This window comes from Furipterus horrens, unplaced genomic scaffold, assembly GCF_987537825.1.
Source record: "Furipterus horrens unplaced genomic scaffold, mFurHor1.1.pri manual_scaffold_3, whole genome shotgun sequence".
Classification (NCBI taxonomy): Eukaryota; Metazoa; Chordata; class Mammalia; order Chiroptera; family Furipteridae; genus Furipterus; species Furipterus horrens.
The window spans coordinates 149,974,060-149,996,871 of record NW_028327173.1 but is presented as its reverse complement, the minus strand read 5'-3'; the positions used below and the strand labels follow the sequence as shown (position 1 = coordinate 149,996,871).

Below are 22,812 nucleotides of genomic sequence, written 5' to 3'. Positions count from 1 at the left end.
CATTCTAAATGATAGCTTTGCTGCATAGAGTAATTTTGGTTGTAAGTCCTTGCTTTTCATCACTTAGAATGTTTCTTGCCAGTCCTGTCTTGCCTGCAAAGTGTCTTTTGAGAAGTCAGCTGATAGTCTTATGGGAACTCCTTTGTAGGTAACTCTCTTCTTTACTCTTGCTGCTTTTAAGATTCTCTCCTTATATTCAACATTTGGCATTTTAATTATGATGTGTCTTGGTGTGGTCCTCTTTGGGTCCAAGTTATTTGGGACTCACTATGCTTCCTGGACTTGTATGTCTATTTTCTTTACCAAATTAGGGAAATTTTCCTTCATTATTTTTTCAAGTAAGTTTTCAATTTCCTGCTCTTCCTTTTCTCCTTGTGTCACCGCTATGATTTGGATGTTGGTACATTTAAAGTTGTCTTAGAGGTTCCTACGCCTCTTTTTTTTTTTTTTCTTTCTTTCTTTCAGTTCTTCTTTCTTCATTCTGTACTGGTTGACTGTTTATTTTTCCTCATGTTCCAAATCATTGATTTGAACCGTGGCTTCCTTCCCTTCACCATTGGTTTCATGTGGAATTTTCTTTATTTCACTCAGTATAGCCTTTCCTTCTTCCCTTATGTGTTTGCCATACTCAATCATTTCTGTGAGCATTGTTATCACCAGTGTTTTGAACTCTTCATCTGTTAGGTTGGCTATCTCCTCCTTGCTTAGTTCTCCATCTGGAGCTTGATATGCTCCTTCATTTGGGCCATACTTCTCTGTCTCCTCAACTTGACAGCCTTCTGTGTTTGCCTCAGTGTATTAGGTAGAGCTGTTGTAACTGTTAAGTTGCAAGGGGCGGAGCCTTAGGTATTCGTCAGTGCTGGGATACACATTTTACAGCCTTGTGGCGCTTTATGTGGAGGAATGGTCAGAGAGGGAACAGTGCCGCTTGCTCGGAACTCACCCTGTTACCAGTCACTTCACCCACTTCCTGTATGTGACTGGCACCCCTCTAGCTGTTGTCCTGGTCATGGTTCCCAGAGTGGGCAGGTTCACGTACATTCTAGGACCATGGGAGCCCTATAAATGAACTCTCCTGAGAGACCGACAGTTTCTTCTGCCACCCCAGCCCCCATTGGTTTCCATAGCCAGAAGCAATGAGGCTTTATTTTCCCAGTGCTAGAACTGTGGTTTAGCCTAAAACTGGGATCACTCTTCAGGTGTCCCTCCAGGCTTTTATAATGAATGACTGCTCTTTCCACTGTCTGGCCACAGCACTGCCTTCCCACCACTGCCTGCTGCCGCCACCATACCATGTCCTCTCTATCCTGGCTCCCTGTCTCCACCCCTTCTACCTGTCTGGATGAGTATTAGTTCTTTATATCTTTGTTTGTTGGGCTTCCATACAGTTTGATTTTCTGGTAGTTCTGCTTGTTTTTTGTTTTAAGGTAGATGTAATCCTTCCTATGGTTGTGGGAGGAGATGAAGCATGTCTACCTATGCCTCCCTCTTCACCATTATTCTTCAGGAAGAGATTCAAGCTCTATGCCAGGTAACTCTAAGGGTTCCTGAGGAGCATTTTGGGAGTAAAGTTAGGATTTAGATATTGTTGTAATATAACTAAATTTAAAGTTTTCACATAAGATTAGTATTAAGCTTGGAATCTTCAACTATTACATCTTCAAATACCATCCTGGAACTTAAACCAATGTGTTCCTACTTTGAAACAAAAATTTTTCTTGTCTTATTATATCATAAAGTATATAAAAATAATATAAGAAGGAAAGATAAATCTTATAACAGTATAGCTACTACCATAACAAGTTAACTTTTATTTATTTTTAAAAAGATTTTATTTATTGTTATTTTTAGAGAGAGGGGAAGGGAAGGAGAACGATAGGGAGAGAAATACTGATGTGAGAGAGAAACATCAATCAGTCTCCTCTCATAAGCCCTCAACTGAGGACCTGGCTCAAAACCCAGGCATGAGGGAATCAAACCAGCAACCTTTCAGTTCACAGGCTGGTACTCAATCCAGAGCCACATCAGCCAGGGTTCTTTCATTATTTTTTCAAATAGATTTCCAATTTCTTGTTCTTTCTCTTCTCCTTCTGGCACCCCTATGATGCAAATGTTCAAATGCTTGAATTGGTCTCATAGGCTGCTTACACTACCCTCGTTTTTTTGGATTCTTTTTTCTTGTTGTTCTGATTGCTGGGTTTTCTGTTTGATTGTTTGGGTGTTTGTTTTTTTGTTTTGTTTTGTTTTTCTTCCTTAAGTTTCAAATCATTGATTTGATTCTTGGTTTCATCCACTCTACTGTTGTTTCTCTTTAAATTGTTCTTTATTTTAATTGGTGTATCCTTTGTTTCGACTGGATCTTTTTTATGCTGTTGAGGTCCTCACTAAGTTCCTTGAGCATCCTTATAACCAGTGTTTTGAATTCTGTGCTCATCTCCCTTTTGTTTAGTTCTTTTTCTGGAGTTCTGATCTGTTCTTTCATTTGGGCCATGTTTCTTTGTCTCCTCGTTTTGGCAGCCTCCCTGTGTGTTTTTTTTTATGATTAGGTAGAACTGCCATGTCTCCCAAGCTTGACAGAGTGGTTTAATGTAATAGGAGTTCAGTAGGGTCCAGTGGCACAGCCTCCTCTATCACCCAGACTGGATACCCGAGGTGCACCCTTCATGTGAGGTGAGTACACCCTCCTCTTATAGTTGAGCCTTGATCGCTGTTGGCAGGTTAATGGGAGAGATTTACCCAGCCCAGTCAGCTGCAAGAACTGGCTGTAACCACTGACCACCAACCACTGCCCTCTGTGGAGAATCAGCTGTGCAAGGGCAGGGTGGTGGTGCTCAGATGTGATTTGTAACTGTCCACTGGGTGCACAGGCTCTAGGGTTTCCCAGGTGGTGCAAGCCAAGGTCAGCCCCCACCTGTGTTTTTCCCAGGGCTACCCCGCCCTTGTTATAAAGCAATCTGAGATGGCTGCTACTTGTGCTGGGCTTGGAGATTCCCAGGGGAAGCTCAACTGTGAATCTAGGCTGGCTGTGGCTAGTGCCAGACCTGGGCAGCCACTTAGTAAGAGGTACAGAGGGGTTGGGGGCTCACTGAGGCCAGCTGTTGCTTATCTGAGAGTATTTAGGAAGTTGTGTAGCATAAGCCAAGACCAGCCGTTCACATGAAAAAAACATCTCTGTTAATAGCTTGGGTAGGACCATAAGTTGGGTGGAACACAGTTTCAGATGATCTCTAAGGTTGATGGAGTCTCAGATATGGCACCTGCCTGCTGGATCTGTGGCTCTTTGGGGGGATGGTTCAGAAAAGGGACAATGGCCTCTGTCTGCCTTTCTGTATGGGAGAAAGTTCTCCCTGAGCTCTGGCCTTGATGCCAGACACTTCGTTTCCTCCCTGTGTGCCACTGATATCTTTCAAGCTGCTACCCCAGTGCTACAGCTCAGAGGGAGTGAGTGTGAGTAGGTGAGTCCATGTGTGGGTTCTTTAAGGTTAACTGCTTGGGGCTCTAGCAGTTTCTTTCACTGACTCAATATCCACTGGTTTTTACAGCCAGAAGTTGTTTGGACTTACCTTCCTGGCATTGAGACCCTGGGCTAGGAGGCCTGGAGTGGAGATAGAACTCCTCACTCCTGAGATATCCCTCCCGAATTTTTATCCACCACTCTTGGACGTGGGACCAGCCCATTCTGTGTCTCTGTTCCTCCTACCAGTCTGGATGGATGTGGTTTCTTTAATTTCATAGTTGTCAGACTTTGATTCAACCTGATTTCTGCCAGTTCCGAGTGATGGTTGTTCTATAATTTAGTTGAAATTTTGATGTGGTTGTGTGAGGAGGTGAGCCATGTTTACTCATGCTGCCATCTTGATTGGAAGTTTCTAATTTAAATGTTTAAAAATGTTTGTATTGATTTTTAGATAGAGAGAAAGGAAGAGAGAAATGAATTATTTAATTCTCACAACTCTTTACTAGTATTTCTCCTTTTTACAGAAAAAACACTGTGACACAGAGAAGGTCAGAAACTACCCAGGACACACTACTAGTAAATATTGCATCCATAATTTGAACATAGGCCATCTCATTTTTTGCTACTGTATTAGAGAAAAAGAAGAATTTATTTTAAGAGTTTTTATAGGACCGAGTGCAGAAATTTATGTGAATTGTGGGGTGGGCTGGAACCAGGAGCTCGATAGCTGTTGGGAACCCAGGCATTATTCTCCCTGCTTTTTCTGATTATCTTCTCTGTTTTTCAGACTAGATGTGGTACCTTCGATGGGAAAATAAAAAATATTAGTAAATTGAAGCAATAGATCGTTTCACTGGTCCCAACTTTTGACTCTCCTTGGGAAATCCCAGCACTGCCCTCAACTCCTTCTTCAGCCTGGGCCAACTCATTCCATTTCTTTGAGCATTAATTTCCTCATTTATAAAATGAGAAGTTTTTACTGGAGGATTCCTCAGTTCCTTTTCAGCTCTAAAATTCTATGCTCCTAAGTGAACTTTCTAGGGCAGAGGTACATTAATAATGGATTTGAAGGTGTAGGTTTGGGGAATAAAATAGAAGAGGGTTCTAAGGAAAGAGGGATAGAATAATGGTTTGAGTGGAGCCTCAGCAGTATCAAGTAAAGAGCTAGTATCAAGTAAAGACCTTTGGGGATATATAAATGGAAGATAGAAAAGACTTCTCACCCTGACACCAGACCAGTTTATTTTGAATGAGATCTCTCTGGTCTATGACCTGTTTTCTCTCTCTCCCCCTTCCTCCATGGGGTTAGGGGGACAGCCCCCTTGCAGTGGTTTAATCTGGTTTATCTTGTTTCTCAGCCCAGAATTTTCTATAGGGCTTTTCCTTTCGTCACAGTAAGAGAGCCAGCGGGCAAACCCAAACACTTGAATGGCCTAGTGAGCAAGTCTCACTAACTGGGTCTATTTCCTTATCCATAAGATGTGAGGTTTGGTCTATGTGCTCTCAGAAGTCCCACCTAGCTCTTAACGTTTTATGGTTCTAAGTACTGAATCAAAAGCAGATCTCCTCTTCCTGAATGCTCCATCCTTGGACCAGAACTTTGTCCCCATTCCTCTTCTCTGTTTACACCTGGCTTCCGGGCTCGTTTCTCCTGGGCCTCTTTCTTCCTCAATTCCCTCAGATCCTACTTGCTTTTTAGCTCCTTTGAACCCTCCTTATTTTCTTATATTTTTCTGCAGAGAACCCAGATTATACCCTGGGTCTCCAGTTCTCCATCTCCGTTTCTGTCTACTCCTATTTGCATCGTGGCTCCTAACTGAAGCTATCCCCTTGGGTTCCTCCAAGGGCCCCCTGGGATCCCCTATCATTTGTCCTTCTCACAGAAGCACACCTTTCTCCAAAGCCAAAGGATCAGGTATTCAGTGGCTCAGGTGACAAACCTGCTGTCAGGTTACAGATATTGTTTCCTGAAAGACCACACTACAGTGTCAGTGGAGACTCAGGCTGCCTGTAGTGCCCTGCCCTTACCTGGCTATCCCACACAAGGTGAGAATAACCAGAATTCACCTCTAGTACCAGTGCTCACCTGGAAACATGGCTCTGAGCCCCTGGCCCCTGCTGCTGCTGCTGCTGCTGCTGTCCTGTACAGGTGAGAGAAACAGTGAGCAGTGCTAGGGATAAAGGGGAAGGTTGCTGGAAAGAGACTTAAGAATGCAGAGATTAACTGGCTAGGTAAAGGAAAAAAAAGGGGCAAGAAAAAGGGGCAGGGACTGGAACTAAAGGAGAAAACGAGAACTGAAAAAGCAGGCCAAAACTTAATGTAGGCAGATAAAAAGGACCCATCCCCTTCACCTCATCTTTAGATACAGGCTGGGACTGGGGTCCAGGGCAGGACTGAGTTTGGGTTCTAGGCTCTTCCTCTTTAGTGACCTCCAGTTTTCTCTGCTTACAGTGACTCTGGCCCCTACTGGGCCTCAGTCCCTGGAGCCTGGTCTCTCCATCCTGAAGTCGTTGCTCTCCACTCTGGACCTGGCTTCCCAGGAGTCCCTCAGCCGCTCACAGTTCTCTGCATTCCTGGCCAACATTTCTTCTTCTTTTCAACCTGGGAGAATGGGGGAGGGACCAGTGGGAGAGCCCCCACCTCCTCAGCCCCCTGCCCTCCGGCTCCATGATTTCCTAGTGACACTGAGAGGCAGTCCGGACTGGGAGCCAATGCTAGGGCTGCTAGGGGATGTGCTGGCACTGTTGGGACAGGAACAGACCCCCCGGGAATTCCTGGGGCACCAGGCAGGTGTGCTGAGTGGACTTGTAGAGGTGCTGCTGGGAGCCTTAGTTCCTGGGGGACCCCCTATGCCTACCCGACCCCCATGCACCCGTGATGGGCCCTCTGACTGCGTCCTGGTGGCTGACTGGTTGCCTTCTCTGCTGCTGTTATTAGAGGGCACACGCTGGCAGACCCTGGTGCAGGTGCAGCCCAGTGTGGAACCCACCAATGTTACAGGCCTTGATGGGAGGGAGCCAACCCCCCACTTTTTACAGGGTCTGTTGGGTTTGCTCATCCCAGTAGCAGAGCTGGGCTCTGAGGAGGCTCTTTGGGGAGGTCTGCTGCGTACGGTGGGGGCCCCCCTCTATGCTGCCTTCCAGGAGGGGCTGCTTCGTGTCACTGACTCCCTGCAGGATGAGGTCTTTTCCATGCTGGGGCAACCAGAGGCTGATGCCAATGGGAAGTGCCAGGGAGGTAAGTGCTTCTGGGACCAAGGTTGGGCTATGGCAGGGCAAGAAGGGGTGAGATTGGGGTAGTCCTCTTTCTTCCTTTTTCCCTCCTAGGCAACCTACAGCAGCTGCTATTATGGTAAGTAACAGGAGAGGAGTTGAGGGGATTGGGCTTGGGAAGTTGTCACTTCTAGCACAGAAGAGGAAACTGATGGGAGAAGTGTGGTTTGGTGGTTTTAGAGTGTGACTATTTGGGTTGGTGTCCTGACTCTACTTCTTTGTAGCCATGTGACTTTGGACGAGTCACATTCTCATTCTATGCCTCATTTTCCCCAATGGTAAAATATGGATAATATTATCTACACAGAGTTGTTGCAAGAGATTAAATGAGTTGATACTATATATGTAAATCACATAGAATGGTTCCTGCTTAATAAATGTTAGCTAATAAAGATGGAATGTAGGGGAGGAAAAGGACAAGACCAGATTTCTCCACCCCTTACTATTTCAGTACAACAGTGCCAGAGTACAATTAGACGTGTTCAGTTGCTGGGCAGATTTACTGATATGAGGCCAACCAAGGGTTGTGTTTAAGCTACGTAAAAGCACATAAAAAAGGAGGAAGAGGGCGCCAGGTAGACAGAGGGACTCCAACTGGGCTTCTTCTAGGTGATTTTGTGCCTTGGCAAGACAGATCTCTCTCCTTTTCCCCCGTACCCCAGCGTTTAAAACGGTAACACCTACACTCCCAGGGACCTCATATTTGGAAAAGCCTATACTTGCCACCACCCTGCCGCAGGGTTCTGGGCCAGGGTCAGACTATTCAACTGGAGGAAATGTGAACTGACCAGATCCTACCTGCTCCTCCCTTGCACCCAGGGGCGTCCGGCACAACCTTTCCTGGGATATCCAGGCTCTGGGCTTTCTCTCTGGATCACCACCCCCACCCCCTGCCCTCCTCCACTGCCTGAGCACGGGTGTGCCTCTGCCCAGGACTTCCCAGCCCTCAGCCCACATCAGCCCTCGCCAACGGCGAGCCATCTCTACGGAGGCCCTCTGCAACAACCACTCAGGCGCAGGAGCACCCTACATCATTTCCAACTTCTCCATCCACTTGCTCTGCCAGATCACCAGGCCTGCCACCCCGCAGCCCCCTCCCAGCATCACTGCCATCTGCCAGACAGCCGTGTGGTATGCAGTCTCATGGGCTCCAGGTGCCCAAGGCTGGCTACAGGCTTGCCATGACCAGTTTCCTGATCAGTTCCTAGAAGCAATTTGTTACAACATCTCCTTTTCAGCCCTGTCTGGCCCCAACCGCCGCCTGGTAAAGCTGCTCTGTGCTGGTCTGCTCCCACCGCCGACCAGCTGCCCTGAAGCCCTGCCCCCTGTTCCCCTCACCCCAGAGATGTTCTGGGGCTGCTTCTTGGAGAATGAGACTCTATGGGTGGAGCGGATGTGTAGGGAGGCAAGTCTTCAGGCTGTACCCCCCAGCAATCAGGCTTGGGTCAAGCATGTATGCCAGGGACCTACCCCAGATATCACTGACTTCCCGCCCTGCCACATTGGACCCTGTGGGGAACGCTGCCCAGATGGGGGCCGTTTTCTGATGATGGTATGTGTCAATGATACCATATATGAGGCCCTGGTGCCCTACTGGCCCTGGCTAGCAGGCCAATGCAGAATAAGTCGTGGGGGCAATGACACTTGCTTCCTAGATGGACTACTGGGCCCTCTTCTGCCCGATCTGCCACCGCTGGGACCATCCCCACTCTGCCTGGCCCCAGGCCCCTTCCTGCTTGGCATGCTCTCACAGTTGCCACGCTGTCAGTCCTCTGTACCTGCCCTTGCCCATCCTACACGCCTACATTATCTCCTGCGCCTGTTGACCTTCCTCATGGGTCCAGGGGCTGGAGGGACTGAAGCTCAGGAGATGCTGGGTCAGGCCCTGATGCTCTCCAGTCTCCCAGACAACTGCTCCTTCTGGGATGCCTTCCGCCCAGAGGGCCGGCCCAGTTTGCTGCGGACAGTTGGGGAATACCTGAAGCAGGAGGAACTGCCAACTTCACCAGACTTTGAACTCACTGACAGCCCTGGAATTAGCAAGATGGAGCTGCTGGCCTGTTTCAGTGTGAGTGATCTGCCAAGGTGAAAGCTCCTAGAACAGAGGAAGGGCCTCCTAGAGAATTATCTAATAGAGGCCTTAGTCTAGTGTAGTGGTGTCAGACAGCCCTGGGTTTATCATTTTGTGATCAACCTTGTACAAGATCATTAACCTCTCTGAACATTTTTTTTTTCTCATCTGTAAATGGGGGAGAATAATGGTGCTAATTTTTTAGGGTGGCTGTAAGGATTACAGGAGATAATATATGCTGTGGGCTTAGCATAGTGCATGAGATAGAAACATATAATAAATGTTATCCCGTTTTCTTTCTGATTCTTTGACTCCTCCACTTTCTGCTCCAGAAAGGAAAGGGATCAAGTTAGAAGGCTCTAATTCTATTCCTAGAGAGTGAGAATTGGCAACTGGTAAAAATAGGAAGATAAGGCAGAAATGAGAAAAAGTCAGGGGGACTATGGATCAGAAGACTTGGGTTCTAAGTTCAACTATATCACAAATGAGTGTGGTCTTGGGCAAGTTATTTAATTTAGATTTCTGGGCTTCAGTTTCTTATTTGAGAAGTGAAGGGGCTAGAATATGTAAATATAATTCACTGAGTGCCTGTTATGTGTAAGGCATTTTACTAGGTTCTATAGGGTATATAAAGATATCTTACCTCATGTTAGGGCCCATCTTTCTCAAGCCCTGGGATCAAGGAAGTGGGATTAGGTAGACTTGTAGTAATTTGGTTCTGATCTACAAGTATTTATTGAACCAACTATGGACCAGGCTTGGAAGAGGATATAGGTATAGGAAATGGTCCTAATAAAGTTTAACATCTGAGGGAACACACATACTAGCTTCATCCTAACAAATGGAGTTGGACTGCCTCAGGAAGCTTCCGGAGGGACAGAGAAAACAGCTCTCTTGGCATCTTGTCTGTCTCCCCACCAGCCTGTGTTGTGGGATCTGCTCCAGAGGGAGAAGAGTGTTTGGGCCCTGCAGATTCTAATGCAGGTAACAGTTGGAGGGGTTTGGGGACTAGGTGACACCTATGCCTGAGGCCCCTGCCCAGTGAGGCCATACTCACCATGACTTCCTACTCCCAGGCATATCTGCACATGCCCCCGGAAAACCTCCAGCAGCTGGTGCTTTCAGCAGAGAGGGAGGCTGCTCAGGGCTTCCTGACACTCATGCACCGTTCCTGGTCTCAGCTACAGGTAGGCATAGAGGGCAAGGGGAAAGAGTGGAGGGAGAAATTGAAGAATCAGGAGCACCTGGAACCTGGTGTGCTGAGGGCTTGTCCCAGCGGAAGGGGGAACTCAAGAGAGGAGATGGCAGAGATGCTGAGGATCTCCAGAGCCAGCAACATTTCCTGTGCCCCCACAGGTACCACCATCTGAGGAGCAGGCCCTTGGTCACCTGACAGCTTTGCTGCTCCAGCGGTACCCACGCCTCACCTCTCAGCTCTTCATTGACCTGTCACCACTCATCCCCTTCCTGGCTGTTTCTGACCTGATGCGCTTCCCACCATCCCTGCTGGCCAATGACAGTGTGTAAGGACCTCATACCACTCATCCTGATCCGTCAGAGCCAGGCCAACCCCATTTGCCTAGAGTCCCTTCTTCCATAGCATCCCTCTCTATTAAAACCAGGGAGAGTTTCCTTCCTGTCCATGACAGTGGGGCTGCAGAGAACCAGGAGACGATTTGGAACAGGGCTGAGGGTTAAGTCTCATTACTTTCCCCAGCCTGGCTGCCATCCGGGATAACAGCCCGGAAATGAGGCCTGAACAGAAAGAAGCTCTGGCAAGGCGACTGCTAGCCCCTGAGCTGTTTGGGGAAGTGCCTGCCTGGCCCCAGGAGCTGCTGTGGGCAGTGTTGCCTCTGCTTCCCCACCTTCCTCTAGAGAACTTTTTGCAGCTCAGCCCTCATCAGGTATGAAAATCATCTTCACCTGACTAGTCCATCTTCTACTAGGTGGGATGGGAGTCAGAAGCATTCTCCTAGTGAGCCTCTTCCTGCAACTGTCCCATAGTGACCCTAACACAAGCTGACCCTCGCAGATCCAGGCCCTGGAGGACAGCTGGCCAGCAGCAGGTCTCGGGCCAGGACACGCCCGGCATGTGCTGCGTAGCCTGGTGAACCAGAGTGTCCAGGATGGAGAGGAGCAGGTGCGCAGGTGAGTGGTTGTAGGATCAGTGATCAAGGCCCGAGTGGGAGAGAAGCAGGTGTAGCTGCCATGATGGGCTAGGGTCCTAGGTAGAAAGGCGCAAGAGAGTGGGCAGTGGTGGGGTCCTGGAGGGAGGCCTACCTATGACATTCTCCTAGTTTTATGGCATGTCCTGGTTTAGTGGTCAGAGTGCCTACGCTGTGCACACACATGGTCCCTGCCTTAGTACCAGCCTCAGTGACCACATGAAGGCCAGCTTTGTGTCCTCCTCAGGCTGGGGCCCCTCGCCTGTTTCCTGACCCCTGAGGAGCTGCAAAGCCTGGTACCCTTGAATGACCCGATGGGGCCAGTAGAACAGGGACTGCTGGAATGTGCGGCCAATGGGACCCTCAGCCCACAAGGACGGGTGAGCCCCTTGGCACAGGCCTACTAGACTCTAGGATTTCCCTGGGTCTGTGTGGAGGACTTGCCCAGTCATCTCAACCACGCTTGGACACAGTGGTGCCAGCCCTCCCCAACCTCTGCTACTTCCATTCTTTATTTATTTATTTGTTTTGTTTATTTATTTTTTTAGAGAGAAGGGAAAGGAGAAAGAGAGGGAGAGAAACATCACTGTGTGGTTGCCTCTCACTCACACCCCCAACTGGGGACCTGACGTGCAACCTAGTCATGTGCCCTGACTGGGAATCGAACCAGTGACACTTGGTTCGCAGGCCGATGCTCAATCTGCTGAGCCACACCAGCCAGGGCTTGCTACTTCCATTCTTTATGCCATTCTTATCTGTTACTACCTCCTCCTGACCCTACGCCATCTGGTCTATGACACTCCAAACATATCCTCTGACATCTTGAACCCAACCTGCTCCTGTCCCATCCTTGGTTCCAAGTCGTGACCCAGGCCCTGGGCATCCAGATATGGGATTAGAGAGGTTTAAGGCCACCTGTCTTTTCTCTCCAGTCCCATATATTCTTTGGTTACAGGTGGCATATGAACTTCTGGGGGTGTTGCGCTCATCTGGAGGAGCTGTGATGAGCCCCCGGGAGCTGCGGGTCTGGGCCCCTCTCTTCCCTCAGCTGGGCCTCCGCTTCCTGCAGGAGCTGTCAGAACCTCAGCTTAGAGCCATGCTTCCTGCCTTGCAGGGAACCAGTGTCACACCTGCCCAGGTGGGCCCATCTCCCTCCCTGGCATCCACCTTCCGCCCTCTGGAATGCCAGTCAAGAGAATTACACGTAGGGATACTGTCAGCTTCCCTGAAACCTCCTAATCCTTTGTTCCAAGGAGTACTCCCTCAGTCCCTTTGCTCAGAACAAGAAACAGCTAGGAGCCAGGCTGGTTACTGGGGGTGGTAGAGAGAGAGCTGGAAGTTTTGGAGGGCAGGTCCTAGACACCTACTTAGGACCTGGCCACTGGGACATGAGAACTGTTGTTCCCTGTCCCATCCCCCCCCTTAGGCTGTTCTGCTGCTTGGACGGCTCCTTCCTGAGCACGAAGTAAGTAGCAACAACTTTTCAGCATTCTTGAGAAGTCTCTCTGCCCCCTTTCCCTGGCTCCCACATCTGCCCCTTGCTCCCTCTCAGCTCCCCTTGTACCTGCTGCCTGGCTGCACTGTGATTGTTGTCTTCCCTACCACCCTGCCCCTCTTCTTCAGGCCTCTTGTCTCTTGCTTCCCAGCTGTCCTTGGAGGAACTCTGCTCCTTGCATCCTCTGCTGCCAGGCCTCAGTTCGCAGACGCTGCAGGCCATCCCAAGGAGAGTTCTGGTCGGGGCTTGTTCCTGTCTGGCCCCTGAACTGTCACACCTCTCCGACTGCCAAACAGCAGCATTGCTGCAGACCTTTCGGGTATGAGAGTGGCAGGGGGGATGAGACAATCAGGGCTGCGGGCTCTGGTTGGAAGGGGGGGCATCTTCCCTGTGGCCAGGGAAGGCCTCCCATACCTCCGCACATGCCCAGTAACACACACACACACACACACTTCTCATGCAGGTGAAAGTTGGAGTTAAAAATACGGGTACAACAGGTGCTGGGGCAGCTATGTGTATCCCTGGTCAGGTATGTGTGGGATCTCCCGAATAAGCTCCTCTCCATGTCCCAGGGCAGTTGCATATATATGGCTGGTGCTGCCTCACACACTTCCTAGGCAGTGGACCTGAGAATTCAGGTTAGCTCTGTGCCCACCAAGACATTAGCAGCTCCCCCAATTCCAGATTCAGAACAGCATGACCCACTCTGTCATAGAAAATCAAAGCCAGAGGGGCCTGAGAAACCTTCCAGGCCAACTATCCCACATTCAGATAAAGAGACCAAGGCTCAGAGAGGCTAAGGCACTTCAGTTCATCAGGTGCCTAAATAGCAGCAACATGACCACAATCACCTTCAGTGTGAGGGCTGTCAGGTGTGCATTGCCCCAGTGGCACATGCTGTTCCACTATGACCCTAGCTTTGGTCCTTCCTGCCCCCATGGCTCCCTTCTTCTCTGAGGGCCAAGTCCAGACTTTCTCTCCTACCCCTACACTGCTACACCCATCTACACCAGCAGCCCATCCCCACCACTTGGCCAGACTGCCTGCTTCCCCTGCTCCCACTAAAGTTGCTGCAACTGGACTCTCCGGCTCTTCTGTCTGACCGAAGGCGCTACCGAGAACTGCTCTGGTCTGAGCAGCAGGTAATTCTCCTCACTCACCCCCAAAACTCCCCTCTCTCAATCTGTTCCACCTCCTTTACCCACCCCTCAGCCTTAGATCTGGTGTCTTATTTCTAGTATCCTGTATAATGTAACTTGCTTTGCTCTTTCTCCCTCCTCCCTCCACTCCTCTCTCTGTCTCTGTCCATCTCTCTCTCTCTCTGCTTCTCTCCACATCTGTCTCTCTGTCTCTGTCTCTCTCTGAGAGAGGAGTGGGAATTTGGGAGAGCGAGAGACTGGTGGGGCCCACAGGGACAGAGGCAGGACTCTGGGTCCAGGCATCCTAGGTCCTTGGGCAGTATCTCTACTGGGAAGTGGTTCCTCTTTCTTTCTCTTGTAGGCACAGTTTCTCTGGAAGAAGATGCAGGTGCCCACCAACCTGACCCTCAGGAATCTTCAGTAAGTAACTTGTGTTGAGTGATTAGTTTAATTCAACTAGCATTTTTAAGTGCTTACCATGTTCCAGGCACCACGTGATACACAATGGGGATTACAGGGACAAATGATGCATGGTCCTAACCTGTGGGCACTCTCCTGGCTCCTCCTCTCCTTACTCCCTGACCTTCCATGGTGCCAAACCTGTCCTGGCTAGATCTAAGGGATTCAGAAGACCTGGATTCAGGTCTCAGCCCTGTCACCTATTTGTGATTCTGGAAAAGTCACTTAAACTCTCTAAGCTTTAGCTTTTTCTTCTGTAGGATGGAATTAAAGTGGTACCTATTTCATTGGTAGTTGTGAAGATTAAGTGAAATAAGGCTTATGAAGTACCCGACACCGTGCCTGGCCCAGTATAAGCTTTCAATAGACATTTGCTATTATTAGTTTAATTCAAAGTGACTTCAGAGCCACTGGCCAAGCAGGAATAAATAGGAATAAGTAAATATTACTTACCTACAACCACAGTAAAAGAACCATGGGCTTCAGAATCTGAGGATATGGCTCTAGTCTCAATTTACCACATTTCTAGTAAAATGATGTTGGAAACGTCACTGACCTCTGTAAATCTTTATTTTATTCTCTAACAAATAGCGATGATGTTGTAGGGAGCTAATGAGATCACCTATGGAAAAACAGTTCTCAGACTCTAAATTACCATAAACAAACATCTGTACTTGTGTTGAAAGTGTTGATATCAAGGAGCAGACAAGCTGCACCATGTGTTGAATGAGGATCTACCCACTTACACACCCACAGGGCTCTGGGCACCCTGGCAGGGGGCATGTCCTGTGAGTTTCTACAGCATATCAACTTGATGGCAGACTTCCTTGAAGTGATACACATGATCTATCAACTGCCCACTGGAGTTCGAGGGAGCCTGGTGAGAGGGGGGTTTGGGCATAAAGTGGGAGCAGGGAGGTAGGGACCCTGGGTATAGAACCCAGCTTTCATGCTCATCTCTGTCCTGCCCTCCTTCCCCACCCTGTCCTACAGAGGGCCTGTATCTGGGCAGAGCTACAGCGGAGGATGGCAATGCCAGAGCCAGAGCTGGCCACCCTGGGGCCAGAACTGAGTGGGCTAGACACCAAGCTACTCCTGGACTTACCGTAAGTGCTACAAATGGAGATTCTGGATCCTTAGAAAACCTAACCCAGTGTAGAAACTCTGGCCTTAGAAAATGCCCTACAAGTGGTCATTTTTCTGTTTGGTGTTTCCTTGAAATCAAGTAGTGCCAGAAGCTGAGGATTCTATTCAAATTGCTGTGTGTATCAACTGGTTCCCAGAACACGACCCCAGCATGCGACAGCTGAGGGTGGCAGCCCTGTGATGTGGCCTGCCAAGCAATCTGAAAATAACCCAGGCCACATTAATACAGAGAGAGTATCTGAAATGAGGGAAGCAGTGGTCCAATTCTGCCCCAGAGGATTGTAGTGCACATAGGGCACTGTGTTCTCAGTGTGTTCAGAGGGGTAGATAAAGAGAAAATCTATGAACAATGTGATAAATGCCTCCCAATACCTCAGGGGCTATCAAATAGAAAACAAATTGGCATGTTTCTGAATGGTCTCATTGGACATGACTAGGAGCAATGAATAAAAATCAATTTTTGCACAATATAAAGAAAATTGAGGTAGTGAGTTTCCAGTGATTGGAGCTATTCAAGTCTAGTCTGGATGGCCCCATGGCATGAATATTGTAGAGCAGATTCAAGTATGGGTTGGGTGAGAAAGGAAATGAAGCTAAGGTTCCTCCTAACACAGAGGTTCTTACCCCTTTGCCATCACAATTGAAGTCAGAGAAGGAAAAGTCTGGTGTTAGTCTTCTTGGGGATGAAGTGATGGTAAAAGCAATTGACTTCATCCTTACATTTTCATGGGCCTTTCCTTAGACTTTGGCTCTTGTACTACTTGTGGCCCAGTTCCAGAACTGTCAAACCTAGAGAGAGTACAAGATGTCACTTAGAATTTCTGGGCAAAAGTTTTTTAATGCCATTCAAATTTGTTTAAATATGTTGTTTCTTTGAGATAATTTAGAATCCCAAGGGCCCGGATGAGGTGAATGATCCTGGACCATGAATCAGAAGATCTAATTTCCTCATTTGTGAAAGAGGATATGAAAAATATGTATTTTCCTCTCAGGTTTTTTCATAAGAATCAAATGAGATAACACCTAAGAGAAACTTGTAAATTGTAAAGCTCTATACAAAGGAGAGGGAACCATCTCACAACAAGTAGAGGAAAGGTGGCACTAGAAAACAGGAATTGGAACTAAGACCCCACCAATTGATCTCTGTGAATCTCATTTTTAAAAATCTATAAAATAAGGCTCATTTTAAGTGGTATTTAGTATTCATGGCTTTTGGTTCAATTTAACGAGGCAGGATTGTTTGTCATTTCTTTTCAGGAAGACTAGAAATAAACCATTCCCTTCAAGCACTATGATGAGAATTGGATATGGGGCTGTTTAATATCAGTTCCTGTCAGGGCCACAGGGTTTGATCTGGTGTTATCTCTTGTCTGGGAAATGGGGCATTCTATGGTTCCTTCTCAACTTTGCTTAGTTCCAAGTGCCCCTGTTAAATTGCTGTAGGATCCGGTTGATGGACAGACTGTCCAATGAATCTATTATGTTGGTGGTGGAGCTGGTACGAGGTGCTCCGGAACAACTGCTGGCACTGACCCCAGTCCACCGGGCAGCCCTGGCAGAGAGGGCACTACAAAACTTGGTAAGAGTCCACTCTACGAGACTCAGAGCTGCTGCTGGGGCAATTCTCACCCCCCAGGACAATGCCCTCTCTCTTGTAGGTCCAACCCCACACTTTTTCTCCCAAACAGGTTTCAATTTACAAGGCCCTAGGCCCGAAATCAGCAGTTTTCAACCTGTGTGCCCTGGCATATTGCTGTGCCGCAAGAATTGTTAAAACATGCAATATCTAACTATTTAGCCAAAGGCACTGACCTCTTTTCCCTTAGATTGTCAAATTTAAAAAATGACAACAGCCAACACAATAGTCATCTGGTGTGAATGAATCAAAATTACACCTATTTTTTTGTCAGATCAGCAAAAAATATATTTTTGGTGTGCCACAGAATTTTAGTAATTAGTTTATGTGTGCCATGAGATGAAAAAGGTTAAAATTCATTGCCTTTGACCTATTTCTTGATTTCATGCTTCTTGTCTACATTCCTTGTAGTCCAAGAAATCCCTTGGATTCCCCCTTCCAGCCTTTCTGCCTGCTCCTATTCGAGCTCATTGCTTCAGAAAGCGAACATCATAGGGTCTTAAGTTGGGAGCTGGAGGGAGGGAAGGTCAAAGTCTTGGTGTCTTGATCAAACAGTCTGGTCCTCTGAATCAGAGGTGCATTGTCCCGAGGCCTAATGCCCCTCTTTAGGCTCCAAGGGAGACAACAGTCTCAAGGGAAGTGCTGGAGACATTGGGCCCCTTGGTTGGATTCCTGGGGATAGAGAGCACACGACGGATCCCCCTACAGATCCTGCTGGCCCACCTCAATCCGCTGCAAGGCTTCTGCCTAGGAGAGCCATTTACCAGAGAGTTGGGGTGCCTGTTGACTGAGGAGCCTCTTTTTGGGTATGGACATTTAAGAACTTCAGATTCTAACTAATCCTCCACCCTGTCTTTCAACCCTCATCATTAGTGACAGCCCACTTAATATGTTTGAGGTTCCTCGGAGCCCTGAGTCTTCAATCCTAGCATGTCCTCTTTCCCCCTTCCTTTTCCTCACAGTTCCCTCAGCATCCCAGCCTCTGATCTTCTTCTTATCTCCCAGGAAACCAGAGTTGTGGAGCCAGGATGAAATAGAGCAAGCTGGACGCCTAGTGTTCACTATGCCTACTGGGGCAATTTCCTTGATCCCTAGGGTGAGGTGAAGGAACAAGGGAGGGAATAAGAACAGAGAGGGGACTGGTGATCTGGTTCTGGGGAGAAAGGCCAAAGAGGTTGAGGGCAGAGAACTTAAAGCCTGAATCTTGGGGAGACTGTTAAAAAAAGACAGGAATCTGGAATTAGAGCTGAGGGAGCTGACCCTGTGCTACCCAGGTCTCCCCACCTGTCCTCTATCTTCTCACACAGGAGGCCTTGGGCCCAGAGACCCTGGAGCGGCTTCTAGAGAAGCAGCAGAGCTGGGAACAGAGCAGGGCTGGACAGCTGTGTGGGGGGCCACAGCTTGCTCCCAAGAAAGCAGCTCTGGTAGCTGGGGTTGTACAGCCTGCTGAAGACTATCTCCCAGGTGAAACTACCCAAATACTTATAGCTGTAGCAAGATGAACAGGAAAGAGTGGGAAACAATGCAATCAGAAGTTGGGGCTCTAGGTGTGCTGTGTCCTGCTCTCTGGGCTTGGGCTTCCTAATATACAAAGCTCAGGGGTTAAAAGGATGATCTTCAAGATCTGTTCTAGTTCTAGGATCTCTATAGCTCTGGGAATTTATAACTCATTACATTGGTAGCCCGGGACTGTCCTTTCCTCCTCTCTTATCCCTGTTTTTTAACAGCTGACTCAGCTCCAGGCTTGGCTAAGTGTGGAGCTCTCTGTGGGGAAGATGCTTAGGATGTCAAAAGACGACACTGTGGGGCTAGGGATCTGGGTTCTAATCTAGATCTGCCATTAAATCCCTAAGCAACCCCCTCAGTCTTTCATCTATACAATGTGGGGATTGTTTTCTTCAGTCAATTATTCTAATATCCTGTGTGTCCTATAAATCTCTCACTGTAGTAATCCCTTGACCCATACTACCCACAATAACTAGTCCTCCAAAGGTTGGAGGGGTCATTCCATCTATAGTTCTCTAAAGGATAGTATCATACTTTAATACTGCACTGATCCTGGCCCTGTCTTCCCCCTTCAGAACCTGTGCCAAATTGTGCAGATATACGGGGGACATTTCCATCAGCATGGTCTGCAACTCAGATTGCACAGATGGAGCTCTCAGACTTTGAGGACTGCCTGGCACTATTTGCAGGAGACCGAGATCTTGGGCCTGAGGAACTACGGGCAGCAATGGACAAGGCAAAGCAGGTTAGGGATAGGAGGCCAGTTGGGGCTGGATATGGGAAAACATGAGAAGGTTGATTGGGTGTGGTGTGGAACACAAGTGAATGAAGAGCTACGTGAGAGGTGGGGAAAAAGGAGGTCAAAGAATCAGAGGGTTTAGTACATATGTACAGTGGAATATTACCTGACCATAAAAGAGAATGAAATATTGACATTTTTGACAATACAAATGAACCTAAAGGGTATTATGCTAAGTGAAATAAGTCAGACAAAGACAAATCCCATATGATTGCACTTACATGTGGAATCTAAAAAGCAAAATAAATGAACAGACATAACAGAAACCAAGTCATAGTACAGAGAGCAAATTGATGGTCCCAAGATGGAAGGAGGGGTTTGGGGGCTGGGTGAAAAAGGTGAAGGGATTAGGAAGTACAAATTGCCAGTTATAAAAATAGTCATAGGGATGTAAATACAGCATAAGGAATACAGTCAATAATTTTGTAGTAGTTATGTATGGTGCCAGATGGATAGCAGATTTATCTGGGTGATCACTTTGTAAGTTATATAAATCTCTAATTACTATGTCGTACACATAAAGCTAATATAATATTGTATGTTGCTTGTAATTGAAAAAATGTCTTAAGTTTTTTTATTTATTGATTTTAGAGAGAGAGAGAGAGAGAGAGAGAAATAGGAAAGGAGATAGAGAAACATCAGCTTCTTGTTCCACTTATTTATGCATTCATTGGTTTGCTTCTTGTATGTGCCCTGACGGGAGAGTGAACCCGAAACTTTGGCATACAGGGATGACACTCTAAACTGAGCTACCTGGACAGGGCTTAAAGTTTTGCCCCCTCCCAAACCACCCCCATCCCAAACCAAAAGATGTTTGGCACCTGAGCAGAAAGTCAGAGGGGATGAACACTGAGGAAAGAAAGCTAGTGTAATAGGTAGAGGGCCTAGAGTGGTGGTTACCAAATTTTAGTGTGTATCAAAATCATCTGGGGATCAGGTTTTTGAAATGCTAATGCCAGGGTCCCATGCTAGACTCACTGAAGAAGACTCTCTGATGATAGAGTCTGGGCATCAGCACTTAAAAGGTGCCCTGGCTGGTGTGGCTCAGTGGATTGGGCACCAGACTGCAAACCACAATTTGATTCCCAGTTGGGGCACATGCCTGGATTGAGGGCCAGGCTCCCCAGTTGAGGGTGTGACAGAGGCAGGCAATCAATGTGTCTCTCACACATTGACATTTCTCTCCCTCTTTCACCCTCCCTTCCCCTCTCTCTAAAATAAAATAAAACTTTAAAAAAAAAGAAAGAAAGAAACATAAGAAAAATAAAAAAGGATCCCTGGTAAGTGGTACACATAATAGTTTAGAACTCATGGACTAGAGTTTGCTATTTTTTCCTACTGAGACTCTAGAATCTTCCAATAACAGCTTAGTCAGAAACATTTTATTCCAAACCTTTCATTTTATAGTTGAGAAAACGAAGACCCAGACAAGGCATGTGCTTTGCCTAGAGTTACACAGCTAAGGCCAGAGGCAAGGCTAAAACCCAGCATTCTGACTCCTAGTCCAGTGCTTTTCATTCACATTGTTCTTCTCTTTCTTCATAGTTGTGGGGTTCCCCAAGGGAATTTCGTCCTGAGCAGATCCTACAGCTTGGTCGGCTATTAATAGGTCTAGGAGAGCGGGAACTACAGGAGCTAATCCTGGTGGACTGGGGAGTACTGAGCACCCTGGGGCAGATAGATGGCTGGAGTTCTGTTCAGGTAACACCTTACCTCCTCCCACACCTTCCAAACACCCATCCCACAGAGTCCTCTAGGTCATGTAAAGCCCAAGAATATTTTTCTGTGATTTTGAATGGCCTATTTCTTCTTAATACCCCATACTAGTAGCCTTAGAAACTGTGATTTATTCACTCTGAGGGTCCTGGACACATAATACTCCCTTCTGCTTCTTTTCTGTCTTTTGGATCCTGAACCTTCCCCATGGCTATTGGATCTTCAGGTCGCAATAATAAAATAATTTGGTAGCATTTGTCACTTCCCTAATCACTTCCCCATCCATTAATTCCCCATGATTTCTCTCCTTATTCTGTGCCTTCCACCCCCATCCCAGCTCCGGGTTGTGGTCTCCAGTTTCCTGCGGCAGAGTGGCCGGCACGTGAGCCACCTGGACTTCCTTCACCTGACTGCCCTGGGTTATACACTCTGTGGACTGCGGCCAGAGGAGCTACAGCATATCAACAGTTGGGAATTTAGGTCACCTGTGGAGGGAGGGATATGGGTGGTGGTGCTGAGGTAAAGGTGGGCTCACTTGGGAGGGAAAGCTCATGAAGAAGTGGTCCAGTGGAGAAAGGGACTTCACTTGAATCCATCTCTACCTCCATCTCATGACCATAGACATAATCACATGGCTGAATCCTTCTCCCTTCTCACTCTTCTACAGCCAAGCAGCTCTCTTCCTGGGCAACCTGCATTTCCGGTGCTCTGAGGACCAGCTGGAGGTTCTGGCCCGACTCCTTGTGCTGCCTGGTGGTTTTGGCCCAATCAGTAACTGGGGGCCTGAGATCTTCACGGAAATTGGTACAATAGCAGGTACAGAGGCTGTGCCACTGCTGGTGCTAGTTGTCAGGTGCTGATTTCCATACCATGGGTGAACTGGGTGGAGGACAGCTCTGGAATTCTCAGCCGGAGTTTGGGAGGGCATTTAAGTAAGAGGTTGGGGATGTGTTGGAGAAGGTCTGTCTATGGTAGGGTGCTTTGAGAGTAGTTGGGAGGAGCTCTACAGGTTAGAACAGAAGGGAGGAGGCCAGCCTAAGACAACTTTTGGATGCTCATCCTACTTGCTTCAACAGCTGGGATCCCAGACCTGGCTCTTTCAGCACTACTGCGAGAACAGATCCAGGGCCTTACCCCTCTTGCCATTTCTGTCATTCCCGCTCCTAAATTTGCTGTAAGTATTGATGGATATGGGTCTGGAGTGACCACAAGAGAACCAGAGCCCAACAGGGGCTACAATGGACATACTAATTACTGCCCCCACCCCCAGGTGGTGTTCAGCCCCATCCAGCTCTCTAGTCTCACCAGTGTTCAGGCTGCAGCTGTCACTCCTGAGCAAATGGCCTTTCTGAGTCCTGAGCAGCGACGAGCAGTTGCATGGGCCCAGCATGAGGGGACAGAGATTCCAGAACAGCTGGGTGAGTTCCCAACTGCACAGCTTGACCCTCCATCTCCTGACCTATAATCTGACCCCTAGGTTGGTGCTATCTGATTGTTAGAACCAATCCAGGGAGATTCCTGGAGTGAAGCGGTATACAGGCAGATAGTTTCCAAGTATCAATGGCTCCTGGGGAGCATAGTTGTGACATTCCTTCCATTCTCTGTCTCATTATAGGTCGAAGCACAGCCTCCGGCCTCCAGGACCAGTCACAACCCTCCTGGGTTGTGGCATTAGCCATCTGCTTCCTTGGCAACCTGCTATGACCCTGTCTCAACAGTGAAAGAAAGAAATCTTAAGTTACAGTGAATAAAATACAAATAGAAGTATATTCTAAGTGTTGATTTCAGGAAGCTGATTAAGAATATGGGTAAAAAGCTAATGTTTTCTACCCAAATGAGAATAAGTGTCCACACCTGGAGTCTCGTTCCACCATAAATAACCCCATTGCCTCTTTTCCTTTCATGGAGGCTGCTCCCTCCTCACCCCGTCATTAGAAATAGCACAGACAG

General features: G+C 47.8%; 1 protein-coding gene across 2 annotated transcripts; it reads left to right on the top strand.

Moving 5' to 3' along the window:
- Positions 1–5,551: 5,551 nt before the first annotated feature.
- STRC (stereocilin) lies at positions 5,552–22,600 on the top strand. 2 transcript variants are annotated; one of them, XM_090271976.1, is made up of 30 exons: positions 5,552–5,606; positions 5,910–6,695; positions 6,785–6,809; positions 7,550–8,798; positions 9,723–9,785; positions 9,878–9,988; positions 10,158–10,324; positions 10,519–10,705; positions 10,834–10,949; positions 11,214–11,346; positions 11,922–12,104; positions 12,393–12,431; positions 12,613–12,780; positions 12,925–12,990; positions 13,478–13,603; positions 13,962–14,020; positions 14,816–14,939; positions 15,053–15,165; positions 16,649–16,784; positions 17,451–17,647; positions 17,847–17,937; positions 18,149–18,305; positions 18,923–19,092; positions 20,692–20,846; positions 21,052–21,088; positions 21,200–21,342; positions 21,530–21,678; positions 21,939–22,036; positions 22,133–22,280; positions 22,478–22,600. In XM_090271976.1, the coding sequence occupies exons 1-30, from the start codon at positions 5,552–5,554 to the stop codon at positions 22,564–22,566; spliced, it is 5,340 nt and encodes a 1,779-aa protein (XP_090128102.1). In that variant the 3' UTR covers positions 22,567–22,600. The 2 variants fall into 2 exon arrangements, with proteins under 2 accessions (XP_090128102.1, XP_090128101.1); XM_090271975.1 differs by lacking the exon at positions 21,052–21,088 and having other exon boundaries at positions 20,692–20,847.
- Positions 22,601–22,812: the final 212 nt, after the last annotated feature.